Source organism: Pelophylax lessonae, assembly GCF_965119305.1.
Source record: "Pelophylax lessonae genome assembly, chromosome: 4".
Taxonomy (NCBI): Eukaryota; Metazoa; Chordata; class Amphibia; order Anura; family Ranidae; genus Pelophylax; species Pelophylax lessonae.
The window spans coordinates 20,380,399-20,406,938 of record NC_138771.1 but is presented as its reverse complement, the minus strand read 5'-3'; the positions used below and the strand labels follow the sequence as shown (position 1 = coordinate 20,406,938).

At 44.4% G+C, this 26,540-nt stretch overlaps 1 protein-coding gene across 2 annotated transcripts in view; it reads left to right on the top strand.

The window, feature by feature from the left end:
• SLC24A1 (solute carrier family 24 member 1) overlaps nucleotides 1-26,540 on the top strand; it is a 156,954-nt gene that overhangs the window by 53,154 nt on the left and 77,260 nt on the right. For both annotated transcript variants that reach the window (XM_082255257.1, XM_082255256.1), the window contains exon 4: nucleotides 11,194-11,302. In XM_082255257.1, coding sequence (XP_082111383.1) covers nucleotides 11,194-11,302 — 109 coding nt within the window. The remainder of the gene's footprint in view (nucleotides 1-11,193; nucleotides 11,303-26,540) is intronic.

The window sequence follows — 26,540 nt, the reverse complement described above, 5'->3', positions numbered from 1 at the left end:
AAAAATTGGTTATTTAAAGATGTCTATCTCAATATTTTGAGTGTAAATGAAATACAAAATAACAATGAAAATTTAAAATGTAATTAAATTTAAAAACCACTGCATGAAAAAAAAACGCTACACAAGATGTTCACCAGTAAAACTATTCTAATTGTTATTCATATTTTATATAAAAATCATAAAAACAAGCAGGATAATAGAGAGACTGGAACATCAATCACATTTAATCTAAAACAAGGAAAGTATAAAAAAATTTTTTATTGAAAGATGCCAATCCCCAAATTTTCAGATAAAATAAAATGCAAAATAACAAAATTAAAATAAATAAACATTGGAGAAAAAAGCTACATGAGATGTTCACAGGTAAAATTATTCAATTTGTTTTTCTAATTTCATATCAAAATTATTAAAAACAAACTGGCTAACGGGAAGAATAAAATACTAGCATAAAACATAAAAAAAAACAAGAAAACTTTCAAAATTCTGATTTGTTGGAGATGAAAGGAAACACAATATACCTAAGAAAATTAAAGAAAAAACATTAGATTAAAAAAAAGGTATACAGGAGGTACACTAGTAAAATTATCCTAATTGTTTTTCTAATTTCATAACTAAATCATTTAAAACAAACAGGATAATAAGAAGAATGGAATAACAATCAAATTCAAACAGCATCAAAAACAAGGAAATTATAAAATATTGGTTATTTAAAGATGACTATCCCAAAATTTTGAGATAAAATGGAATACAAAATAACAATGAAAACTGAAAAAAAAAAGAAAAGAAAAACACAAAAAATCATGTTTTTCTAATTTCATATCAGAACGTTCACCAGTAAAATTTTAGTTTTTATAGTTACATATCAAAATCATTAAGAACAAATGGCATAAAAGAAGAATGATAACTACCAATCCAATATGAGCAAAATAATAATGAAAAAAACAAATAAAACACCAGATCAAGAAAAGAAAATGCTTTACAGTAAACTGTAACGGAATTGCGTCCCACACTGTGGTTGTGTGCTGTCGTCAGAATACCGCTTCCTCCAGTCTGAACATAGATATCAGATATTTCAGCGGCCCTACATACAAAACTAGCCGAAACTTAGCTTGCATAGATCTGGAAACAAATTTTATTGAACAGACTCACACACAATATATACCACACAGGAGGACATCCCCCTCCTAATCAAAATAACCAACCAGGTCAGGTGCCTGATTACATTATCATATGCAGATGAAATTGTGGAGAGAAATACAATTAACCTGAGTTAATTATCTAGCCATCTGGACCCTAACAATATGTAAATGGGAATCCACATCTAGAACATGTTATAATTAACATGTTAACCACTTCTGGACCAGAAGATTTTCTCCCTTAATGACCATGCCAAATTTTGCGATTCAGCACTGCGTTATTTTAACGGATAATTGCGCGGTCGTGCAAAGCTGTACTTAAATACAGTTGATGTCCTTTTTTCCCCACAAATAGAGATTTCTTTTGGTGGTATTTGATCACCTCTGCGATTTTTATTTTTTGTGTTATAAACAAAAAAAGAGCGACAGTTCTGAAAAAAAAAAACAATATTTTTCACATTCTACTATATAACATTCTCCAAAAAAAAAATTAAAAATCAAAATTTTTTAACATTTTAGGCAAATTTGTTTTCTGCTACATATTTTTGTTAAAAAAAATCGAAAAAGGCGTATTCTGATTGGTTTGCGCAAAACTTATTGCGTCTACTAACTACAGGAAAGATTTATGTCATTTTTATTGTTTTTTTTTTTCTTACTGCGATTTTTAGTGGGACTGCAACATTGCGGCAGACAGATCGGACCCCTAACTGACATTTTTGACACTTTTGGGGGGACCAGTGACATTACTACAGTAATCAGTGCTAAAATTATGCACTGTTACTGTAATAATGACACTGGCAGGGAAGGGGTTAACACTGTGGGTGATCAAGGGGTTAAATGTGAGCCTAGGGGAGTGATTCTAACTGCAGGGGGGGGGCGTGGCTTGTGAAATGACCATAGAGACCTGTGATGCTATATAGAAGGGGCTCTGTGATCATTCCAGGGAGAAGAACGGTCAGCTGTGTTTACAACAGCTGACCATTCTTCTCTCTCAGCGGGGAACGATCACGGGTGAAAGGCAGCAATTGGAGCCTCCTGACCCATGCATCGGCTTACCCACTGCCGGGTGGGGGCGGGAGCGCGCCCCCTAGCTGCCTCCAAGCGTCCGACGTATACCTACATCGGTTTGTCTGGGAGAGCCGCAGTAAATATGTGGTAAGCGGTCGGCAACCGGTTAATTAACTCAGCACTTCAACAAAGCTAAATCTAAATACATTACACATTATCCTAAGTATAAATACAGAACCCACAGTAGACAATAGGTGAGTTAATTAGCACAATCAACAATGTGTGGAAGACAGGTGGTTGAGCTGATGATATTAGCATCTGTTATGAGTTTGACTGTGTGAAGAAGTCTCGTATTGGCAGTAGGCAGCTAGGCCTTCAACATGGATCCTAGGCCTTGAATCCCAGAGTCTCCAAAATTTCCATTTGAGTAATTCAAACCATATTCTAAGTGTCCATTAAGTAGCTGTCTATCATTTTCTTGGTCACCCTGTGCCCCTAATAGGCACAGGGTAACTTAAACATAAAAGGGGCCGGGGGAGCTGAGAGAGGGATTTCTCAACCTCTCGAAGGTAAGCTGGGTTCCATGGGCCCCCCCCAAAGAAAGTGACTCCCGTCACATAAACGTTTTCATTTTTTTTTTTTGTTAAAATTAGTTTATAAATTCAACTATAAAAAGTCCCTTTGCCAATCTAATGGAGTTACACATTTATCGTTAGGTTTGCGTTGCAAGAAACACAAAACAAAAATACAGTAAAACCTTGGTTTGAGAGTAACTTGGTTTAAGAGCGCTTTGCAAGACAAGCAAAATTTTCAAATAAATTTTGACTTGGTTTACAAGCGATGTCTTGATATACAAGTAGCCTCAAGTCACAGCTGAGTATAAAAGAGAAGAGAGGCGCCTCTAAGTGTAGCAATATGGTTAAATTTAATGAAGGTTCAACATTTAGCAACTCACATGGTTGATGATTGGAACAGGCACATCTAAGTATGCAGGCATCCAGGCTAAAGCTGTCCACATAGACCATCCTCCTCAACGCCATCTACGTCATCCCTTCCATGCTGCCCCTCGCTTTCAGATCCCTTTACTGCAGGGTGGTCTTCCCGGTCAGGATTACAGACTGGCAGCCGGCGGTGCAGAAGATAGTCCATGTGGACAGCTTTACCCCGGATGCCTGCATACTTAGATGTGCCTGTTTTATTCATCAACCATGTGAGTTGCTAAATGTTGTACCTTCATTAAATGGAACCATATTGCTACACTTAGAGGCGCCTTTCTTCTCTTTGATACTCTGTAGCTCCTACTGGATTTTGCTTCTAATCCCCTTGTGGAAGCGGCTATTTGTGGATGGACATTTTATGGTTATATAACCTATCGCAATGCTATAATCTTTTTATATGGACTATAAACTGAAGGATTTATGAATAAATGGTTGTGGAACGAATCATCTGAGTTTCCATTATTTCTTATGGGGAAATTCGCTTTGATATAAGAGTGCTTTGGATTACAAGCATGCTTCCGGAACGAATTATGCTCGCAATCCAAGGTTTTACTGTACATAAAAATGATTATCATAATATTTATGCTGCATCATTCTAATTCATATCACTTTGATATTACTGTGTAACTTATAATGTACAATCCCAGGAACTTACATAAGAGTATTTCAGCTAAAGCGCATAATCCCTTTTGTGTTGTCCCAAGTTATTACATCAGTCATTTCATATTTCACCTTTTCCAAAATCCAAGAGTGACATTACAGTGGTATAGATAAGAAATTGCTATCTGCAGTCTTCAACCATAACTGTGCTGTGTTTCTACATTTTTCCCAAATTTTTATTTTAGTTTTTGCAAAAGGTGGTATCAAACGTCAGTTGGCAATTTTCCTCCCGTGGAGTTACTGAACATGCAGCATATCTAACATGCATCTAATTTATACTATATTGTATAGTTTGCTAAGTAAATAAGTGATAGATCCTAAAACTCTCTGTTGTACCACCTACATGCATTTTAGTTACCAAAGTCACCTAAAAATGTTATAGATTTACCAATAAATGTCAAATCAATTTAACCACTTCTGGACCAAGCCCATTTCTGACACTTGTTGTTAACAAGTTAAAATCTATATTTTTGCCAGAAAATTACTTAGAACCGCCCAAACGTTATATATATATATATATATATATATATATATATATATATATATATATATATATATATATATATCTATATATGTATTTTTTAGCAAAGACTCTGGGGGTCGTTGCAATATTTTTTTGTCACGTGGTATTTGCGCAGCAATCTTTCAAATGCCATTTTTTTGGAAAAAAAAATGGATTTTTGTAAAATCTTACCGTAAAATCCTTTTCTCTTAGCTCATTGACAGACGTAGTCCTCGGTGATACAGCACCTTCGGGTTATGTTGCCTCCACAGGAGCAGGACTAGACAGGAAATTAAAATGCTCTGGCCACACCCTAGGGGCAGTCCCAGAGGGTATATCCTCTCTCTCTCTGCCTCAGCAAATCAGTTATGTCAAAAAGCAGTCTTTAGAGATTTTAACCCAACCCAACTCAAAAACAGAGGGGCGGGGGACTACGTCTGTCAATGAGCTAAGAGAAAAGGATTTTACGGTAAGATTTTACAAAAATCCATTTTTCTCTATCGCTCATTGACAGACGTAGTCCTCGGTGATACAGCACCTTTGGGACGTCCCAGAGCAGTATCACAAATGAGGGGTGGGAAAATGGAAATCAAATCCCAATCTAGAAGGCCCAACCGGTGCCAACTAGAAGTTTACAATGCTCATCCTTAATGATGAGACTCAACAAAAAAAGAAATTTTTTCAAACAGAAAAAAAAAACCCTCGAGGTAGACCACCGGTCTCCTCAAATTGCGGCCTGCAAAACCTTGCGGCCAAATGAGGCATCCGCCGATGCCATCACATCAATTTTATAGAATTTTGTAAAGGTATGTACCGACGACCAGGTGGCCGCCTTACATACCTGGACCACTGACGCCTGATGGCGAAAGGCCCAGGAAGTACTGAGCGCTCGAGTGGAGTGCGCCCTAACAGGGAACGGAGGACTCTGACCCTTAATAGAATAAGCCTGTACCACCGTCTGTCTAATCCATTTGGCAATGGTCGCGGCAGATGCAGGCAAACCCTTTCTGGGGCCATCCGTGATCACAAAAAGTGAATCCGTCTTACGGAATGATTCCGTAGCTTTCAGGTATACCCTGATTGCCCGAACCACATCTAAGGAATGCAACGCATGTTCCCGATGATGCTTGGGCTGAGGACACAAGGAAGGTAGTACAATATCTTCATTCAGATGAAAATCTGAAACCACCTTAGGAAGAAAAGATGGCTTAGGATGAAGTACTACCTTATCCCTATGAATCACTAGGTATGGGGACTGGCATGATAATGCAGCCAGTTCTGACACCCTGCGAGCAGAAGTGATAGCCACCAAGAAGGCCACCTTCTGGGATAAAGTAAGCAAGGGAATCTCCCTGATGTTTTCAAAGGGAGGTTTCTGTAGAACCGACAAAACTAAATTAAGATCCCAGGGCGGTAAGGGCGCGCGGACTGGTGGAGCCAGGTGCAGCACCCCCTGGATGAAATTCCGCACCAAGGACTTGGTAGCTAAAGGTTTCTGAAAGAAGATTGCTAATGCTGAAACTTGACCCTTGATGGTGCTCAAGGCTAGCTTCTGCTCAACCCCTTGTTGCAAAAAAACCAATATTCGAGTCACCGAATAGGTACGTGGAGGAAATCCTAAAGATTTGCACCACGCAATATAAGTCTTCCATGTGTGATAATAGACCTTGCTGGAAGTCGCTTTCCTTGCTTTAATAAGGGTAGGAATGACTGAAGCTGACAAACCTCTGTCCTTCAGTACTTGGGTCTCAATGACCAGGCCATTAAAACCAGCGACTGTAAAGCACGATGGTAAATTGGTCCTTGAGACCACAGACACTCCCTGAGACGAAGTTCCCATGGAACGTCTGCGACTAGCATGTCCAAGTCGGCCAGGCCGGCTTGACGAGGCCAGCCTAGAATTTCTAGGACCACTGGCGCTGACTGGATCTGAACCAGGCGTCCCTAGAGCTATCTGGCCCCGACCATCCGAGAAAGTCTGGTCGTTTTCTGTTCCCACACATTTATCAGATACCTGATTACTATCTTTTCTGGTTGAACCTCAGGGACCGAAGTCACCCGGCTAGAGGCTTCTTGGCCTGTCTGGTCAACCAGATCCGATTCCTGTGGGGAATTGAGACTAATCTTAGGAAAAGGTAAAGGAAAAGATCTATTCAGGGAACGGTGACTACCGCTCCCTGTAGTACTTAAATGTTGGAAGGGAAGAATCGCACCGGTAGTAGTAGTTGATGCTCGATCTAATGTCCTGAATACCGGTGAAAACGTCCCCCCACCCTCAAACCGGGTGGGGGGCACCTTCAGGCTGTGTACTCCTTTGCTTCGGGTTTGGCTGAGTTGGTCCTCTGTTTGTCCGACCAGCCTTTCTTGAACCCTCCTGGAGGAGTCTTGCCTTTCCCGCTTGTTCCTGCCGGGCGTGCGAACCCTTTATGGGCGGTAAAGAAAGGTCCTCGCTTGTTGCGAGGTCCCTTAGCTTTAGCAGCCTGTGGCAAAAAAGTGCTCTTGCCCCCAGTGGCATCCTTAATGATTTCATCTAGGGTGGCCCCAAATAGACGATTCCCCTGAAAGGGGAGATTCGTCAAGGTCTTTTTGGAACCTAGGTCAGCTGACCAGCATTTTAACCACAGCACACGTCTGAGGATTACCGCTGACATAGATGCATGCCCTAATAGGGGAGTAGTGTCCAAAGCTGCGTCACAGATAAACTGTAGCCCTTGTATAATCTGTTCCATCAAATCAGATGTTTCCTGGGGAATATCTTTTCCCCTAAGGTCTTGGCGTACCAATCTCGCCCATTCCGTAAGTGTCTGGGAAACTAGACCAATAACAATTACTGGTCTAAATGCTGACCCTATCAGAGAGAAGATAGTGCGGGACTCTGCTTCCATCTTTCGATCCACCGGATCCTTAAAGGACGAAGTGTCCTCCACTGGGATAACCGTGGCTTTATTCAGCCTGGAAATAGGTGGATCCACCACTGGTGGTACCGTCCATTTCTTAATGATGGATTCCTCAAACGGATAGCGTCTAGCAATACGCTTGGAAATAGTAAAGGTACGTTTAGAATGCTCCCATTCTCCTTTAATCTTATTACCAAAATACTTGGGTACAGGAAAAACCTTCACCGTTTTGATGGGCTTGTTAGTACCAAAAGGAATCTCTGTTTCAGTTGCTTCTGCCGGTAAAACCTCAAGTTTTAAGGTTTCCTGCACTGCCACAACTAGTGCGTCCACCAATGCTTCTTCCTGAATTATAGCGGGAGAAGAAACGTCCTCCTCACTGTCTGAGGGAGCTTTACCTGAGGTAACAGCCCTTGCAGAGGGACCTGCAACTGCAGTGACCATCTCTGAATCTGAGTCAGAGGTGTCAGATAATATAGGGGTAGGCGGGGGTCGCTTCCTTGACCCTCGTCCCTGACAGGCCGCCTCCACCCGAGCCACCATAGACTCCAAAATTGCTGTAAATGCCTCCACACTCTGTGCACCGGCGGGTCCCGTGGCCCCCTCGAGGGAAACAGGTGGGGGAATTTGTGTGGCAGGGTCCATGATTATTCTAGTAACTTCCCGGATAATATAATTCAAAAATAAAAAACTTTTTTTTTTTTTTTTTTCAGACCCCCAGCGCCACAAAAGCCCCTTAGTGTTACCTGCTAGGGATCCCTATCGATCGAGAGAGAGAGAGAGATAGACCCCCAGGCTCACCACTTGATGCTCAGAGTTTAACTGCAACAGGTTACAGCGCTGTCTTGACAAACAGGAAGTCTTTTGGCTGGCTGCCCAGGAAGAAAGGAGGCGGCTCCGCCCCTCTGCACGCCTTCCGGCGCCTCCCCTAGCTCCACGAGGTGTTTGGATCACCTCAAACATGGCCGCCCCCATGCTGGAGACACGAGGCTACGCCAAAATGGCGGCTCGTGCAATCCAGCAAAAAAAATGGCGGCGGCCTGTACCGAATAGCGGTGTGCTGCAGGGCACACAACACTATCTCTGCATGGGGATTTTTGGCGTGGTTGGCGGTACCGGCCCTGGCGGACCGCATGGCCGTTCGGAAGGCCTGCTATAGCTGGAGATTTGACTAGGAAGGCAGTCTACATGTCCGTGGCTTCTGACTGGTAGGTACCTTATTCTTATCACAGTAAGATTCCCAGACTGCCACTGATTACAATCTTTTAAACATGTATACAATTAGATTGTTAGCTCCCAAACCAAGCCTCCTGGCTTTTTGCACATAAAATCACACTCAAAGTAGGGGGATCTGTGCCATGTTATAGGATAGAGGGGGACTCTATCTTACCATACAGAGAGGGGCCCGCGTTCACCACAAGACCCGTCAGGGGGAAAAGGGGGAACATACTACTCACCATACCGGAACCAGGCGGGCACCAACTCCTGACAGTACCCCTCTCCACCGGGGCGGGAGGGCTGTCGACCAATACGGACGCCGTGACTCATGGTCTTTGGCGTTTCAGCGAGACGTTTAACTCGCGGGGTCAGTCCCTTAATGGGACTTTGTCGCGGCCAACCCAGGGCGGAGCTATGGCCTGCACGCGCTCGTAGGCTGAACTGGGGTGACCACCGGATCTCAACATCCAGCCCGTCGCCCAGTTCAGCTTTCTTGCTTGAAGATCTCACAGGAACACTGGAGAAAAAAGCTGTCTAAAAAATCTTTTTAAGAAAAAAAAAAATCTTGCCAGGACCGAAGATCCCAGCAAGGTATCTAGGTCCTTACTCCTAACTAGACAGAAAATAACTGATTTGCTGAGGCAGAGAGAGAGAGGATATACCCTCTGGGACTGCCCCTAGGGTGTGGCCAGAGCATTTTAATTTCCTGTCTAGTCCTGCTCCTGTGGAGGCAACATAACCCGAAGGTGCTGTATCACCGAGGACTACGTCTGTCAATGAGCGATAGAGAAATATATTTTACTGCATTAACCACTTAAGCCCCAGAGGATTTGGCTGCTCAAAGACCAGGGCCTGTTTTGCGATTCGGCACTGCGTGACTTTAACGGACAATTGCACGGTCGCGCGATGCTGTACCCAAAATAAATTGACGTCCTTGTTTTCCCACAAACAGAGCTTTCTTTTGGTGGTATTTGATCACCTGTGCGATTTTTACTTTTTGCACTATAAACAAAAAAAGAGCGACAATTTTGAAAAAATAACAATATTTTTCAAATTTTTTTTATATGAAATTCCCCCAAAAAAATGTAAAAATCAAAATTTTCTAACATTTTAGGCCAATTTATTTTCTGCTACATATTTTTGGTAAAAAAAATCGCAATAAGCGGATCTTGATTGGTTTGCGCAAAAGTTATTGCATTTACTAACTACAGGGAAAGATTTATGTAATTTTTATTGTTTTTTTTTTTAACTAGTAATGGCGGTCATCTGCGGGACTGCGACATTGTAGCGGACAGTTTGGACCCCTGACTGACATTTTTGACACTTTTGGGGGTACCAGTGACATTACTACAGTAATCAGTGCTATAAATCTGCACTGTTACTGTAAAAATGACACTGGCAGGGAAGGGGTTAACTTTATTAGAGATCCAGGGGTTAAGTGTGTCCCTAGGGGCGTGATTCTAACTGTCAAGGGGCGTGGCTTTTGATGTAACCACAGAGACATACGATCCTACATAGCAGGATCGTATAGTCTCTGCTGTTACACTAGAGAGAATGACAGACGTCTTTGTTTACATCAGCCGCCTGTCTTTCTCCCTCTCCAGCGGGAGATCGCGAGTGACCGGCGGACATCGGAGCCGCCAGTCACTCGCACGGGGATGTCAGGGAATGAGCGGGGGCGGGAGCCCACCTCCGGCGGCTCGCGCTCGCCCCCTATTGGCTCGTGGGCGAGTGACATACCGATACGTCACTTTGCCCTGGAGGGGCTGACCGCCGCAGTATATGTACTTGCAAGTGGTTAAAAAAAAAACTAAACAGTAAAGTTAGCTGAATTTTTTTTTTATATATTGTGAAAGATGATGTAACGCCAAGTAAATAGATACCTGACATGTTACGGTTTAAAATTGCGCACACCCGCGGAATGGCGATAAACTACAATCAATAAAAATCTTCATGGGCGACGCTTTAAAATTTTTTAACGGTTGCCAGTTTAGAGTTACAGAGTATCTCTTTTTTTTTAATTATTGCTCTTGCTCTGGCGATCACGGCGATATCTCACATGTGTGGTTTGAACAGCGCTTTCATTTTCGGGGCGCAATTCCGTATATGTTTTCTTTTATGTGCGAGCTCACGGCGACGGGGTGCTTTAAAATAATTTTTTTTGTTTTTCGTATTTATTTTATACAATTTTTTAAATTTTGACACAGGTTTTTAAAAAAAAAAAAAATAAATCTGATCACTTTTATTGCTTTCACAAGCAATGTACACATCCCTTGTGACAGAAATAGGCAGTGACAGGTACTCTTTATGGAGAGATCGGGGGTCTAAAAGACACCAGACCCCTCCACTGAATACTGTCACTTTTTTAAATTCGGCACCTTTAGCCGCCGAGTAACCCGGACGTGACGTCATGGACGCCGCTTCCGGGTTACATCATCAGAGACGGGTTCGAAGCCGAATCTGGCTTCGTTCGGGACTCCAACCAGCCGGCAGAGGTGCTGGCTGGTTGTTTGGGTCTCCCAGTGGGACGGGAGACGCGGGCAGAGCCGCGGAAGGCAGTGGGAGAGGGGGGCCTCCCCTCCCGCTGGCTGGGGTAATGACCGAGCCACATTGGCTGTTACCACCTGAAAGCCGACCGCCAGCTCTAAAAAATGGTACTGGGATGATGAAAATTTGTGTCATGAAACATTAGGGGGTTTTCCTTATGTTATGCATATTCTCAATGAATTATGGGTTACAGTATTTAATGTATCATTTGTTCCACCTCTGTCTAGCTGAAGCCATTCCTAACCAGAGGTGGAAGCTCGGCCTCTCTGCATAACAGTACCATGCGCAGCACCATCTTCCAGCTCATGATCCATACCTTGGACCCTCTGGGAGAAGGTAAGACAACTTCTAGCTAGCACTGAAACTGATGGAGCTTCCAGACCTTCTGTACATTTTCCATATGACCAAATCGGTTGACAAAACCTGTCGCAGTGTTTTGTTTTTCCTGCAATTTGTCACATGATGCTTATGCAACCTGTACAAGTAGAATCTACCTTTCACACAAGGTTAACCTTGATATTAGAGATGAAGATGGTGAAGACTGCAGCCCTGGTTCTCAGGCTGTTTGAGAATCTGTTTGTTCTATCATAATGTAAATTAATGCGCATGGGAGCTAAAAATATGCATGCAAGTATTTGTTAGTGGGAGAACCTCTAGGGCAGGGGTGTCAAACTCAATTTCATCGCGGGCCGCATCAACATTATGGTTGCCCTCAAAGGGCCAGTTATATCTGTAGGATTAGATGTTCAGAGCACCCCACGCCCCCTTACACCCTTACATGAGATGTCAAGAACCCCCCTACCATCAGAAGTAAAGAGTCACCCACCCTTCCTTACATCACAATGCACCCCTTACCTTGTGCTGCTGCCAGGAAGAAGATGTGGGTGGATCTGCAAAGAAGTGCAGGGTCTGGAGAAGAACCAGAGGAGGGCTGGAGTCAGCTTCCAGAGTCTGCTGAATTCTGAGACCAAGGGAGGCAAAGGCAAGGTGGTGTTGCAGCTGCACAGAGAGTTCTACCCTCCTCTCTGCTGCGGACTGCTGAGAAGGGGGGAAGGCAAAGATGAGCCTTTTTGCAGTAGCACATAGGAGTGCATGATCTGGCAAAGGAGTTCTGTCCTCTCTGCTGCCAACTACAGATACAAGCTGGGGGCAGAAAAAAGGGGGGTGCCGCAACTGCAGGAGAGATGTGAGGGCCACATGAAATAGCCTAGGGGACCGCACCTGTGCTTTAGGGGAATCAAGGATGGAAAAGGATCTGGTGGTCCTAGTAGATCACAGACTCAGCAATAGCATGCAATACAAACCTTCGGCAAGCAATGATAGCAGACTATTAGAATTAAAAAGGGTATTTACTCAAGACATAAAACTAAAATTCTACCTCTTTATAAAACGTTTGGCCACATCTTGAGTATGATGTTTAGTTCTGGTCACCAGTCCTCAGGAAGGATGTGCTAGAACTGGAAAGTCCAGAGAAGGGCAACAAAGCTGATAAGTGAGGTGGAAGTTCAGTTATGAGGAAAGACTACAAACATTATACTTATTCTCCCTGAAGAAGAGAGGCCTAATAGGGAGTATGATCACAATATACAAATCTTTGAATGGTGACTCTAGCATTGGGACGAAACGACTTAACCCAGGGTCTCTAAAGAAGACAAGCATCCACACAATCAATCTTAAGCTACACACACACACTAAGGTTGAACTGGATGGACTGGTGTCTTTATTCGACCTTACCAACCATGTACCTATGTACAATGTTTTAAAGGATGCCTTCTTCCTGCTGAAAGAAGATAGCTGCAACCAATCTCTTAGGATCATTGACTGAACCAAAGGGATGCTAGTGCAGAGCAACTTCTGCTGGCTAGACTTTACTGTGAGTAGCTAATGTCTGGTAAGGGAGGCAAACCAAGTAAATGGAGCTGAGTAGCCCTTTGTAAACTGTTTGTTACAGCTGGTCTGTATTTTTTATTTTTTTTTGTGTGTGGTTAAAGCGGAGTTCCGGGCACAAAATCGATCTTTTTTTTTTGTGCCCATCCGCTTGGTCTCCTTCACCTGAAAAGGAATTGGATAGTTAGGTATATTATTTTTTTTTACTCACCTTGTAATTGTAGATAGAATATACTCACCTATTCTTCACTTCCTCCCTCTGCGCCGCGGCTCCGCTGTCACTTCCTGGCTTGCAATGATTCCTGGGAGCTGAACGTCATCGCTCCCAGGAATCAATGCGACGGCACCGGCCCCGCTCATCACTTCCGGGGCGACGCCGCATTCCCTGCTAAACAGCTTCTGGGCATGCCCAGAAGCTGTGGAGGAATGCGGCGCCGCACCGGAAGTGACGAGCGGGGCCGGTGCAGGCGCATTCTGGGAGAAGAAGACACGGAAGAAGACGCAGAAGAGGATCGCGCCGGCTTCAGCTGCCCACAACAGAGATGGCAACGCTGGAGAAGAGATTTTATAAGTGAGTATTTCTTCTTGCAAGTAAGTGCGAACCGGGACAGATCAGAGGCTAGCTATTGTGGAATGTACTAGCCCTGACTGTCCCGGGGGTATGTTCACTGAAAATTTTTTTCTGTGCCCGGAACTCCACTTTAAGGCCAGTTTAGAATAGCAGAAAACTTAGGGGTATTTACAGCTCATGGACAGAGACAACATAACTAAGATTGAGGTACTTGAATAGACAGTCCACCAGTCTGGCATATAGGCCAGTTGCTGTTATTCTGCTGTCCCTTGGCAGCAGTAGAATTATACGTCTGCCATAGGACCAGGACGTCATCTAAATATACAATGACAAAGATTTAGGAGAGCTCCTAGGAGACATTGTTTACAAAATTTGGAATACAGCAGACAAAGTGGACTGATTTTTAACTTGTGAACAAAAAGTGTCCGAAATAGGGCTGGGGCTTAAGTGGTTAAATCAGAAGGTATCTACATGACCAACTTCCATCATAAATTCAAAAAAGAGGGTTATACCTAATTTTAGCATTGTGGGCAAATTTACATTTTTACACCGCTTCACAGTTCACCTGTCTAGTATCTGTAACGCTCCTGCGTTTTTGTAGTAGGCTGGATTTGCAGCTGCAGAATCTCCACTCAATAGTCATGTAGAGATGTGTTGAATAACCAGATCCAACTCTCCAGACTCATCACTGTGGGCCCGTCAGCTTCAGCATACAGATATACATACACTCAATAAAATGTTCCTGGAGTGATAGGATGTATATGATAGTATGAAGGTGATGTGCTGAAGGGACAGGTGTGAACAGTGACAGAGATGGTAAGCACTTGATAGAAATATTCAGGAGAGTATTAGATGGTATTTAGGTAGAATGCAGATAGGTTAGTAATCGAGTATGGTAACAGGTGGTAAGGACAGCAGATGACAAATACAGGATAGGCTAACCCAGTGCAAGGATAGATGGTAGTAGACTCAAGAGCTAGCAATCTATGTAACAGTGCAGATGATAGAATTAGTATGCATAGATAGTAACAGTCCTTAATGTGCAGAGGTAGGTAGTGTAAGTTAGGTTATGGAGGATTCCCCTGTGGGGTACTTATCACTAGTAAGGTTAGTAGTAGAGGGTTCCAGTAGTGAGGGAGCGATCTGGTAGCGAGATACAGGGATCAGTAGCGAGGTTCCGGTCTGTTCCAGGTAAAAGCAAATAGCTGGAGGTTCCGGCAGCGAGACAAGCTTGTAAGCATGTAGACACACGGGCACATAAGCACAGGCACAGGCACATTGAACGAACAACGTGAGAGAGAACGCCGGCGGTTGAAATAGCCGCTCAGAGCGGCGCTCGGCGATGACGTCATCCGTCTTAAAGGTGTATGCGTACCACCTGATTAGAAAGGTGGGACGCATATTGAAAGGAAATGGAAATTAAGGGTACCAGAGGTACCAGAATCTTACAGTATCCCTGCGTAGCTCCATAAGCCCCACTCCATAAAAGCCAAGGTTCAAGGCACTTGATTGGTTAACTGCAAGGACAAAAAGCTTTATTAACCCTGAATAGGCCAAATAAAGACATTTGTTTCAACATTTTTGATCAAGGTTATAGACAAAATGTCTTTGTCATATCACCACTGGCTGAGATATGTGCCTCTGGAGAACAAGGTCTAAGCAGAATATGAGAGTCGAAGCCCCTGCAAGAGTGTGTTGTTTTTGTTGCATTGTGATTTCAGATAACTCATCTATATTACATAGTTACATAGTTACATAGTAGGTGAGGTTGAATAAAGACAATAGTCCATCCAGTTCAACCTGTGTAGGTGTGTGTGACTGTAATCATCTAACATAGCCCTTTATCTCCTGATCCTTGAGATGTAAGTCTAAGAGTCTTTTGAAAGTCACCATACTACCCGCAGAAACCACCTCTTGTGGTAGACAATTCCACAATCTTGTAGCCCTAACAGTAAAGAACCCCCCACGTTGCCTGAGGTTAAAACGCTTCTCCTCTAATCGCATTGTATGTCCTCGAGTCCTCATGCAATTCCTTCGAATGAACAGCTTTTTTTCTAAGCTGAGATCCCCATTAAGATATTTATAAATTGCTATCATGTCCCCTCTCAGACGTCTCTTCTCCAGGGAAAATAAATCGAGCGATTGCAGCCGCTCTTCATAGGTAAGGTCCTCCAATCCCCTAATTAGTTTAGTTGCCCTTCTCTGGACTCTCTCCAGCTCCAACACATCCCTCCTGAGGACTGGCGACCAGAACTGGACAGAATACTCCAGATGCGGTCGGACCAGAGTTTTATAAAGTGGAAGGATTATAGTCTTATCTCTGGAATACATCCCTTTCTTTATGCATGCTAATATTCTGTTGGCTTTGGAAGCTGCCGCTTGGCATTGCATGCTGTTGCCTAATCTATCATCAACCAAGACTCCCAGATCTTTCTCCATTTTTGAGTCCCCCAAGGGTTCCCCTCCTAACATGTATTGTGTTTTTATGTTTTTGGTCCCCAAGTGCAAAACCTTACACTTCTCCACATTAAACCTCATTTGCCATGTCGTTGCCCACTCCGTAATTTTGTCCAGGTCATTCTGTAGGATATCTGCTTCATGCTGTGCAGTTATTGCCCTGGCCAATTTTGTGTCATCTGCAAAAATTGATAACGAACTACTGATCCCGTCCTCAATGCTGTTTATGAATAAATTGAACAAGGTTGGTCCCAGGACTGAGCCCTGGGGCACCCCGCTTATTACCTCAGCCCAGTCTGAGTATGCGCTGTTTATTACCACCCTTTGGACACGGCCTTTTAGCCAGTTCCGTATCCAAGAGCAAACCCTGCTGTCGATACCTGCAGACCTTATTTTATAAATTAAGCGCTTGTGGGAAACTGTATCAAACGCCTTAGCGAAATCCAAGTACACCACATCCACTGGTCTGCCCCTATCTAGCTCACAGCTCACCTCCTCGTAGAATGCTAAGAGATTGGTTTGACAAGAACGCCCATTTGTAAACCCGTGTTGGTTACTACTGATGATGTTGTTGTCTTTAGCATACTCTACGATATAGTCCCTTATCATCCCCTCCAGAAGTTTACATACTATTGATGTCAAACTGACAGGCCTATAATTTCCCGGGATATGTCTCTGGCCCTTTTTGAATATCGGAATCACGTTAGCCTTCCTCCAATCCCCTGGTACATCTCCTGTCCTAATACTGTCAGCAAAGATTAGGAACAGTGGTCTAGATATAACCATACTGAGTTCCTTGAGCACTCTCGGATGTACGCCATCCGGGCCTGGTGATTTGTTTGTGTTAAGTTTATCCAGTCTTTCCCTGATTTCCCCCTCTGTTAGCCATAGTGGCAAGTCCTGTGTATTACTACTAACCATACAGTCATGGTCAGTGTACCCCTCCTTTTCCTGTGTAAAGACTGACGAGAAAAAAGCATTCAGCACGGTTGCTTTTTCAGTGTCCTCTGTAACCATCCTCCCATCATCGCTAATTATGTGTGCAATATGCTCTGCCCTAGTTTTTTTGCTGTTGATATATTTAAAGAATTTCTTTGGGTTTTTTTTACTATCCTCCGCTATTTGTCTCTCAAAGTTGATTTTAGCCATCTTGATTTCGTGTTTACACTTCTTATTTTCCTCCTTGTATTGCTGGAAGGCCGATACTGTGCCCTCTGATTTATATTTCTTGAAGGCCAATTTTTTTCCCCTAATAAGTTTTTTAACGCTACGGTTTAGCCAGCCAGGTTTGGCTTTGTCTCTTCTAAATTTATTCCCCATAGGAATGCACTGCAAGATGCCTTTGCTTAATATGTTCCTAAAGCATTCCCATTTTTCCTCTGTGGTCAGGGATCCCAGGGTTTGGTCCCAGTTTACCCTTTCCATCATGGAGTACAATTTTGGAAAGTTTGCCCTTCTGAAGTTTAGGGTTCTTATGTTCCCCACTTGCCTTTTTATATTGTTATTTATACTAAATGTGATCATCCTGTGATCGCTAGAGCCCAGATTGTCCTGGACTCCTACCTCCGAGATTATGTCTGGGTCATTAGTGATCAATAGATCCAGGATTGCATTCTCTCTAGTAGGGGAATCCACCAACTGTGACATGTAGTTATCCTGTAAGGTTTCCGTGAATAGACGGGCCTTATGCGAGTGTGCAGTCCCCTCTTCCCAGTCAATGTCGGGATAATTGAAGTCCCCCAATATGATGACTGATCCCAGTTTTGCCGCTTTACCCATTAGTGCTACAAATTCCAGCTCTACCTCCTCCCCTTGGTTAGGTGGCCTATAGCAAACCCCCACAACTACTATATTGCTCTTATAAAAATCATAGCCATGATGATCAGATGGTGTCATGTACCTGTATGTCTTGTTTCTGATGTACCTGTATGAGAAGCTTGAGAAGGTGAGGGTGGCCTCTTGCACAGTTTCTGTCCAAGCACCCCTGAAAGTTGAGACAAGGGCTGCTAGGGAAATGAAAGGGAGCAAGTGCCAGGAAGCTGGAACTGCAGACTTGAACTTGGGAGCGCTGGTGTCAGGTAAGCAATAGCACAGAGTTGAGGGCACCCTAATTTCCTTCAGACCTATAGAGAGCAGAGCCCGGTCAAAATCTGAGTTCAGTAAAGGCCCAGCAGGAATGCACCAAATTACAAGCAGAATCAAGGCCTAAGATGAGCAGAGGTTAACAATGTACTGGGAACTAGGTGCAGGATGGATAGGCAAAACCTTGGTCAAGAGTCCAGGCTGGGGTCAGTAACATACATAGGCAGTATACATAAACAGGCAGGGTTAATTCAGAGGCAGGTTAGATCAAAGTTGGTCATTGACAGAGTCAAGCACATTCAGAATCAAGGATAGAAGAGATCAGGGCTATTTTTTCAGCTGGAACTTGGTGGAACTCAGTTCCACCACCTCTGGCTCAGGCCCTCTGCTCCCTGCCTACCACTAACACTTGTAAACAGGGCCGGTGCTAGTCTATTTTACACCCTAGGCAAGACCAGCTACTTGCGCCCCCCCAAAAGAAAAAAAAGGGAAGGGGTTAAAAACTCCTCTATGTCATACCCAGTGACCCTGATCTGATGCTTCCTCCATGTTATGCTCTCATACCTAGTGACCCCCATATTCCTCCATGTCACACCTGGGGATCCTGATGTCCCTCCATGTCACACCCAGGGACCCTGATGTTTTTCCATGTCACACCCTGGTACCCCAATATTCCTCCATGTCATGCTGTCATACCCACTGACCCCAATGTTCCTCCATGTCACACCCAGGGACCCCGTGTTCCTCCATGTCATGCTGTCATACCCAGTGACCCCGATGTTCCTCTATGTCAAACCCTGATGTTCCTCCATGTCACAGCTAGGGACCCTGATGTTCATCCATGTCACACCTGGGGACCCTAATGTTTCTCTGTGTCACATCTGGGGACCCAATTCCCCCATGGCACACCCAGGGACCCCAATTCCTCATGGCTCACCTGGTGACCCCGAACCCCTGTTACACCCGGTGACCCCTTTCCCCAATGTCACACCTGGTGACTCAGATTCCCCATGGCACACCTGATGACCCCGATTCCCTTTCATACCAGGGATGCTCCATGTAACACCCAGGGACCCCGATCCCCTGTTCTGGGCACACTCACTGGACAGTATGAAGAGAGTGGCCCGCACTCTGCCCTCCTTCACCATGATCCTGCTGATTCCTTCTCCCAAGACACTCCTCTCCTGGACCACAGTGCTCACCACAGCTCCAACTGGCTCCCGGTGGAGGGAAAAGCAGCAGTCAGAGAGCTCCACACTTATTTAATCGCCAACCTCCTCAGACCCTTCCGGTGCCTCGTCACTTGTGCTCAAGTAAAGGTTCCGCCCTCCAGTACCGAGCTCTAGCTCAGGATCAGCTCTGCTCAGCTCCCTGCTTAATACCGACCCAGGGAAATGAACGGCTGCCCATCAGCTCAGTACAGAGAGTCACTTCCTGACCGGGGTTAAGGCTGCTCAGCTCCAGCCAAAGAGGATCATCATTCAGGCAGCACTCTGCCGGACTCACTTCCTGCCTATTTGGGCCCCCTAACAATGGTGGAAAGCCAGAGACTGGTAGTTCCGCACTGCCTAAGACACCTGGCATCTTCCACTGCCCCTTCCTTCTCCCCCATGGCAGCCCCTCCCCTCAGCTCACAAGGATCATTCATGATGGAGAAAGAGTGCGGACTCATGGCTACGCCCCTAGGTGGCAATGCGCCCTAGGCGGCTGCCTAGTTTGCCTAGTGGAAGCACCGGCCCTGCTTGTAAACACAGAGGTTCGGCTTCTGTGCTTATTAGTGATAGCTTGCCTCCCAGCAGCTCCCACAGATCTGATCTCCTAAGCTGCTCCCCCTGAGTGCAGGATGGCAACAAGGGAGATGCAGGGGCATGGGGTGCATTGCCGATTCTGACATCCCCACTGGATGATCTCCCTGCAAGTGAGAGAGGAGGAGCCACCTACAGTTTGAGGGATGGTACTAGAGCCAACTCTGTGCTTCAGCTTAACACAGCACTCTGCACTCTGTGAGGAACCCCCCAACTCTGCAATCTGTACGTAATGCACTCCTGTTATTTAATGCATTCCCACTGTTAGTGAAATTTTACCATACCCACTATTTTATGAGGCTTGGAGGGTGTGTGAGGTGGGGGGAGGGGTTGTCATGGTTGCGCTCCTGCACCTATTTTTTGAGAAAAAAAGCACTGGAAGAGATGCAAGCTAAAAGACCATCTAGCAATGATTCCATGCAGGGTCCAAGTTTAAATAGGCCACTAGGTTCCATTGATTATGGTGGACATGCTCATGCATTCACATGCACGACGTTGTGTATGCGTTTCCAAGCGCCTTACGGCTGACATGGTGTTCCTGATAGATAATGATTCAGACATAGAGTAGTTTTGATTACTTTCTTTTTTTTCTTACTTTTTCACCCCAAATAGGTCATTAGTAAGAGGATCAGGCACTCATGTCTTTTCTATTACAATTCTATAGCAATGATTAGCTAAAGGATGTGAGGGGGGGGGGGGTAGTTGTTGTTTTTGTTGTAGTTTGCTTTTTAAGGCTCCAATCACATTTGTGCAACTTGTCATGCGACTTTGGACATAAAAGTCGCATGACAAGTCACAGCCTATCCTTTTCAATGGCAACCATTCAAATCGGTGTGACTTAACCACTTAAGCCCCCGAAGATTTTACCCCCTTCCTGACCAGGGCCTTTTTTGCGATTCGGCACTGCTTGACTTTAACGGACAATTGCGCGCTGTACCCAAATGAAATTGACGTTCTTTTTTTCCCACAAACAGAGCTTTCTTTTGGTGGTATTTGATCACCTGTGCGATTTTTTGATCATGCGCTATAAACAAAAAAAGAGCGACAATTTTGCAAAAATAACAATATTTTTCACATTTTTTTTATGAAACCCCCCCCCCCCCCCCCAAAAAAAATTAAAAAATCTAAATTTTTTAACATTTTAGGCCAATTTGTTTTCTGCTACATATGTTTGGTAAAAAAAAAAAATCGCAAAAAGTGTATTTTGATTTGTTTGCGCAAAAGTTATTGGGTTTACTAACTAAGGGAAAGTTTTTTGTCATTTTTATTGTTTTTTTTTAACGAGCAATGGCGGCGATCTGCGATTTTTTTTTGCGGGACTGCGACACTGCGGCGGACAGATCGGACCCTTGACTGACATTTTTGACACTTTTGGGGGGACCAGTGACATTACTACAGTAATCAGTGCTATACATATGCACTGTTACTGTAAAAATGACACTGGCAGGGAAGGGGTTAACTTTATTTGAGAAGGAGGGGTTAAGTGTGTCCCTAGGGGCGTGATTCTAACTGTGATTGGATGTGGCTTTTCATGTAACAGCAGAGATCTACGGTCCTACATAGCAGGACCGTATGATCTCTGCTGTTACACAGGGGAGAATGACAGGCGGCTTTGCTTACATCAGCCGCCTGCCTTTCTCCTGGTGTAACCAACGATCGCGAGTGACCGGCGGACATCTGGTCCGCCGCTCACACGTGCGGTGGGGGTCCGTGAGCGAGCGGGAGCGCGCCTCCAGCGGCGCGTGCTCGCTCCCTAGAGCCTCACAGGCTAGCGACGTAGTACTACGTCGCTTTGCCTGTGAGGGGCTGACTGCCGACGTAAATCGTCGTTAGGCAGTCGGCAAGTGGTTAAAGTAGCCTGCACTACTTTGGTGCAGTTGTTAGGATGTGACTTCAGTCCAGAGAATGAAAAGTTGGATCAAAGTTGCACCAAAAGTGGCATCAAAGTTGCACTCCAATGTCGCACTGTGACTTTGGTAACGCGCTAATGTGAATAGATCCATTTTCCTAATCGGAGAGTTAAAAAAAAAAAAAAAACCTTTATCTAGTTTTGTTGCTATGTGGACTGCCATGGCAGATGATGAATGAGATGACACATCGGGTGAATGTGTGTTAGCCCCGGTTCACACTACTGCGTGTGCGGGGTTCGCATGTCATGTCGGAGCGCACTGCTCCGACATGACATGCGATCAGCTGTGCGGTGCGAGTTTAGCCATACAGTTTCTATGGCTAAATTCGCATCGCACCCGCAGCAAACACGCACAGGAGGCATTTTTGCTGCCGCATCAGGATCGGATCGCACAGCGGTTCACACTTGTGCAATCCCATCCTGTGCGAACTGCACGATCGCACTGCGATATGCGATCAAACTGGGGGTGTCGTTAAGATTACATTGACACCCCCAGCGGATCGCATATGGCAGTGTGAACTGCCTGGGGTGCGTGTGCGATGCGGGAACAGGCTGCGAATTCGCAGCCTTCCCGCATCGCATCAGTGTGAACCGGCACTAAAGGACCTAATAATCTTAAATGTCTGCTGTGTTGTTTAGCAGCGTCTTCTTTGCATACTTAGTTTTTAAAGATTTTAAGCTGATCTGGAATAATCTAAGAATAGCACAAATCTGTATTCCCTGCTACATAAGGATCTCTATTACTGCAGTAGTTGTTAATTAAACTAATAAACTGCAATATCCTTGGCACAGCAGCAGAGCAATTAATGCGGACAGCTGAAACACTGCTGCGGAACTCTTTGCACTCTTCTTGGCACATTTCTTTTTGTCAAGTTCTGTTTTGTTAGAAATGTTTTCATTACATGTTAAAAGAGTGAAAAAACAAATAAATAATAAGCAATGAGAATGTATGTTTATAGCAAGTGTATTTAGGCTTTATAGATCCTTTCACATTCATTCAGGTTTCTTGAAACGCGTCGAGTCTACATGTGACTGATGTTAGAATCTGTACATGATGTGAACCTCTAAGCAAAGAGTATTTTAATATGTGTCGGGCGGAGATCAGTCTGCCTGACAGGGAAGTGACTGTGTTAGTATTGTGCCCGCCGGGTGCAGGAGCGTACTCTGCACACTCATTCCGCCATGCTGCAGTTCTGCAAATATAACCCTGTGCATCGGTGACTGGTAGCTGTGTACAGTGTCTGACCCCTACAATAACCCATCCCTGAGTGAGGCCTTTTTACCCGGCATCAGAGCAGCCCAGGGGGGCGATTGCCACCCTGCCCCCCTTCCCAGTCCTCCCCTGGGTGAGGGAAAGTGTACACATATGACAGGGAAAGTCACTAGCGGCAGGGAGAGGTTCCTGGCGAGGAGGGACGTTAGGAACATGCCATCCTTCTGCGGAATCTTCCCCATTGGGTTTGGACCAGCTAGGCTACATTTTCCACTCTAAAGGCCCGTACACACGTAGCGATTGTCGGCCGTAAATATTCGGCCGCCGTCCGATCGGCCGATTGTCGGCTTGTTAGTATGATGCTTCCGACAACCGACAGCGAATTTTCGGCCGAACAGAATCTGGCGTGCAGACTTTAAAACTTTTGTTGGCCGTCACCAGAACGGCCGATTGTTCGCCAGTCAGTACAGAATTCGGCCGACAAACAGCAGATTAGCAAGACTGGGCATGCTCAGAAAAGAAAAAACACACGGAAAGTTAACCATCACATGACATCACTTCTGCAGTCAGCTGTTGTTGGCTGACAAAATTCGTGTGCAGTCTTTTGCACTTTTCAGCCGACAGGACAGCACCGGACAAAAGACGGCCGATCGTTCGCCCGACAATCAGTACGTGTGTACGGGGCTTTAGACAGATGCTGTTGGTGCTCCTGAATCCGCTGTGTTCTCAAGCTACACCAAACTGTGAGTGTTTCCCTAGCGTAGTGTGTTCTCCCATTGGGTTGTCTGTTCAATTGAGCCTTTCCTCCAATAGAAGTTCTTGCTCCTACAACCGGACTCTGTGTCATTACTTCCCGCACCACACTGCACCTACCCACAGAACAACTGCAACAAAGTTGTTCAGTGAAACAATGTAAAAATTATAGGAAGAAAATAAGGAAAAGCGGAGTGGAACAAAGCCATCTGATCAACTTTATATTATAGGTGTGGTCATCAGAAGTGGCTTAATTGTAGATGTTAGGTGGGAGAGTGATAGATTGGAAAAGAGAAGGTGAAAAGAGGGAGGAAGGGAAGTGTGGTAGTGAGAACGGGATCAAGGAGTGGTTTGGGTGTCCTTAAAGTGGTTCTAAAAGCAGAAGTTTTTTTAACTTAATAAACTCTATGCATTAAGATGGAAAAACCTTCAGTGTGCAGCAGCCCCCCTAATACTTTCCTGAGCCCTCTCTCGATTCAGCGATGTGCACAAGTGCCTCGGCCGTCCAGGACTCTCCCTTCGGGTTGGCTGTGACACAGCAGTGGCGTCATTGGCTCCCTCTTCTGTCAATCAAAGTCAGTTAGCCAATTTAAAGAGAGAGGGGGTGGGGCTAAACAGCGGCTCCATGCTTAACTGGTTGCCGACCGCTGCACGACTATATACTGCGGCGGTCAGCCCCGGCCAGGCAGAGTGACGTATTGGTACGTCACCCGCCTGTCACTGACTTGAGAGCCAATGTCGGGCGGGCGCGCGCCCGACGAGGCGCGCGCCCGCCGAGGCTCGTTCACTGACAAGTCAGTGCATGTGACCGGCGGACCCGATCGTCCGACGGTCACTCACGATCGCTCCGGTGAAGGGAGAAAGGCGGAGCGGCTTATGTAAACAAGCCGCCCGTCATTCTCCCTGGTGTAAAAATGAAGATCAGACGGTTCTACTATGTAGGGCCGTTGATCTTTGTTTTTACACCAATAGCCATGTCCCTATACAGTTAGAATCACGCCCCTAGGACACACTTAACCCCTCCCTCTCCAATACAGTTAACCCCTTCCCTGCCAGTGTCATTTTTACAGTAACAGTGCATATGTATAGCACTGATTACTGCAGTAATGTCACTGGTAACCCCAAAAGTGTCAAAAATGTCATTCAAGGGTCCGATCTGTCCGCCGCAATGTCGCAGTACCGGAAAAAAATCGCAGATCGCCGCCATTACGCGTTAAAAAAAAACACCAAAAATGACAAAAATCTTTCCCTTTGTTAGTAAACGCGATAACTTTTGCGCAAACCAATCAAAATACGCTTTTTGCGATTTTTTTTTACCAAACATATGTAGCATAAAACAAATTGGCCGAAAATGTTAAAAAATTTAGATTTTTACATTTTTTTGGGGAAATTTCATATAAAAAAATTTGAAAAATATTGTTATTTTTGCAAAATTGACGCTCTTTTTTTGTTTATAGCGCATGATCAAAAAATCGCACAGGTGATCAAATACCACCAAAAGAAAGCTCTGTTTGTGGGAAAAAAAGGACGTCAAATTCGTTTAGGTACAGCGTCGCACAGGCCCGCGCAATTGTCCGTTAAAGTCACGCAGTAAAAAAATCGCAAAAAAAACCCTGGTCTTTTAGCAGCCAAATCCTCCGGGGCTTAAGTGGTTAAATGGACACACAGAGCAGCGGCTTGGCTCGGGTGCCCCCATGGCAAGCTGATTGCTGTGTGGGGCACTCGGCAGGAGGGAGGGGCCAGGGAGCTGGCGAGGGACCCCAGAAGAGGAGGATCTGGGCTGCTCTGTGCAAAACCGTTACACAGAGCAGGTAAGTATGACATGTTTATTATTTTTAAAGAAAAAGAAACGAGACTTTAGTATCACTTTTAATCAATAGTCCGACTTCTAACTGTAAACATTATATGATCAGTGCTATTAGCTCAAAGTTTATAGGTAGATCATTTAAGTCTTTCAGAAAGTATCCTCTGAATCATTTGTATTGCAGACGATGCAAAAAAATATATAGTTTGGTTGACTGTGCATCAACTCCATGTAGAGTCATAGAGGATTTCTACGTTTATGCTATAACCTCTTTGGTTGTTGAAAAGACGTATATTATAAATTAAGTACATGGTCCTTATATGTATCTGTTTTTTTTTTAACCCTTAGGTTAGGCTTTTCATAGTATTATTATTATACAGGATTTATATAGCGCCAACAGTTTGGGGAGGAGGAGAGGGAGAAAGACACAGCCGTCTGTCATTCTCCCTGAAGTAATGACAGAGGCTATGCGATCCTTCTATGTAGGATCACATATCTCTGTGATTACTTCACTAGCCACACCCCCTAACAGTTAGAATCACTCCCCTAGGCTCACATTTAACCCCTTGATCACCCACAGGGTTAACCCCTTCCCTGCCAGTGTCATTTTTACAGTAACAGTGCATATTTATAGCACTGATTACTTTAGTAATGTCACTGGTACCCCCAAAAGTGTCAAAAATGTCAGTCAGGGATGCAATCTGTCCGCCACAATGTCGCAGTCCCGCAAAAAAAAATCGCAGATCGCCGCCATTACTAGTTAAAAAAAAAACAATAAAAATGACATAAATCTTTCCCGTAGTTAGTAAACGCAATAACTTTTGCGCAAACCAATCAAAATACGCTTATTGTGATTTTTTTTTTACCAAAAATATGTAGCAGAAAACAAATTGGCCTAAAATGTAAAAAAAAATAGATTTTTACATTTTTTTTGAGAATTTCATATAAAAAAAATGTGAAAAATATTGTTATTTTTTCAAAATTGTCGCTCTTTTTTTGTTTAACAAAAAAATAAAAACCGGACAGGTGATCAAATACCACCAAAAGGAAGCTCTGTTTGTGGGAAAAAAAGAACGTCAATTTCATTTGGGTA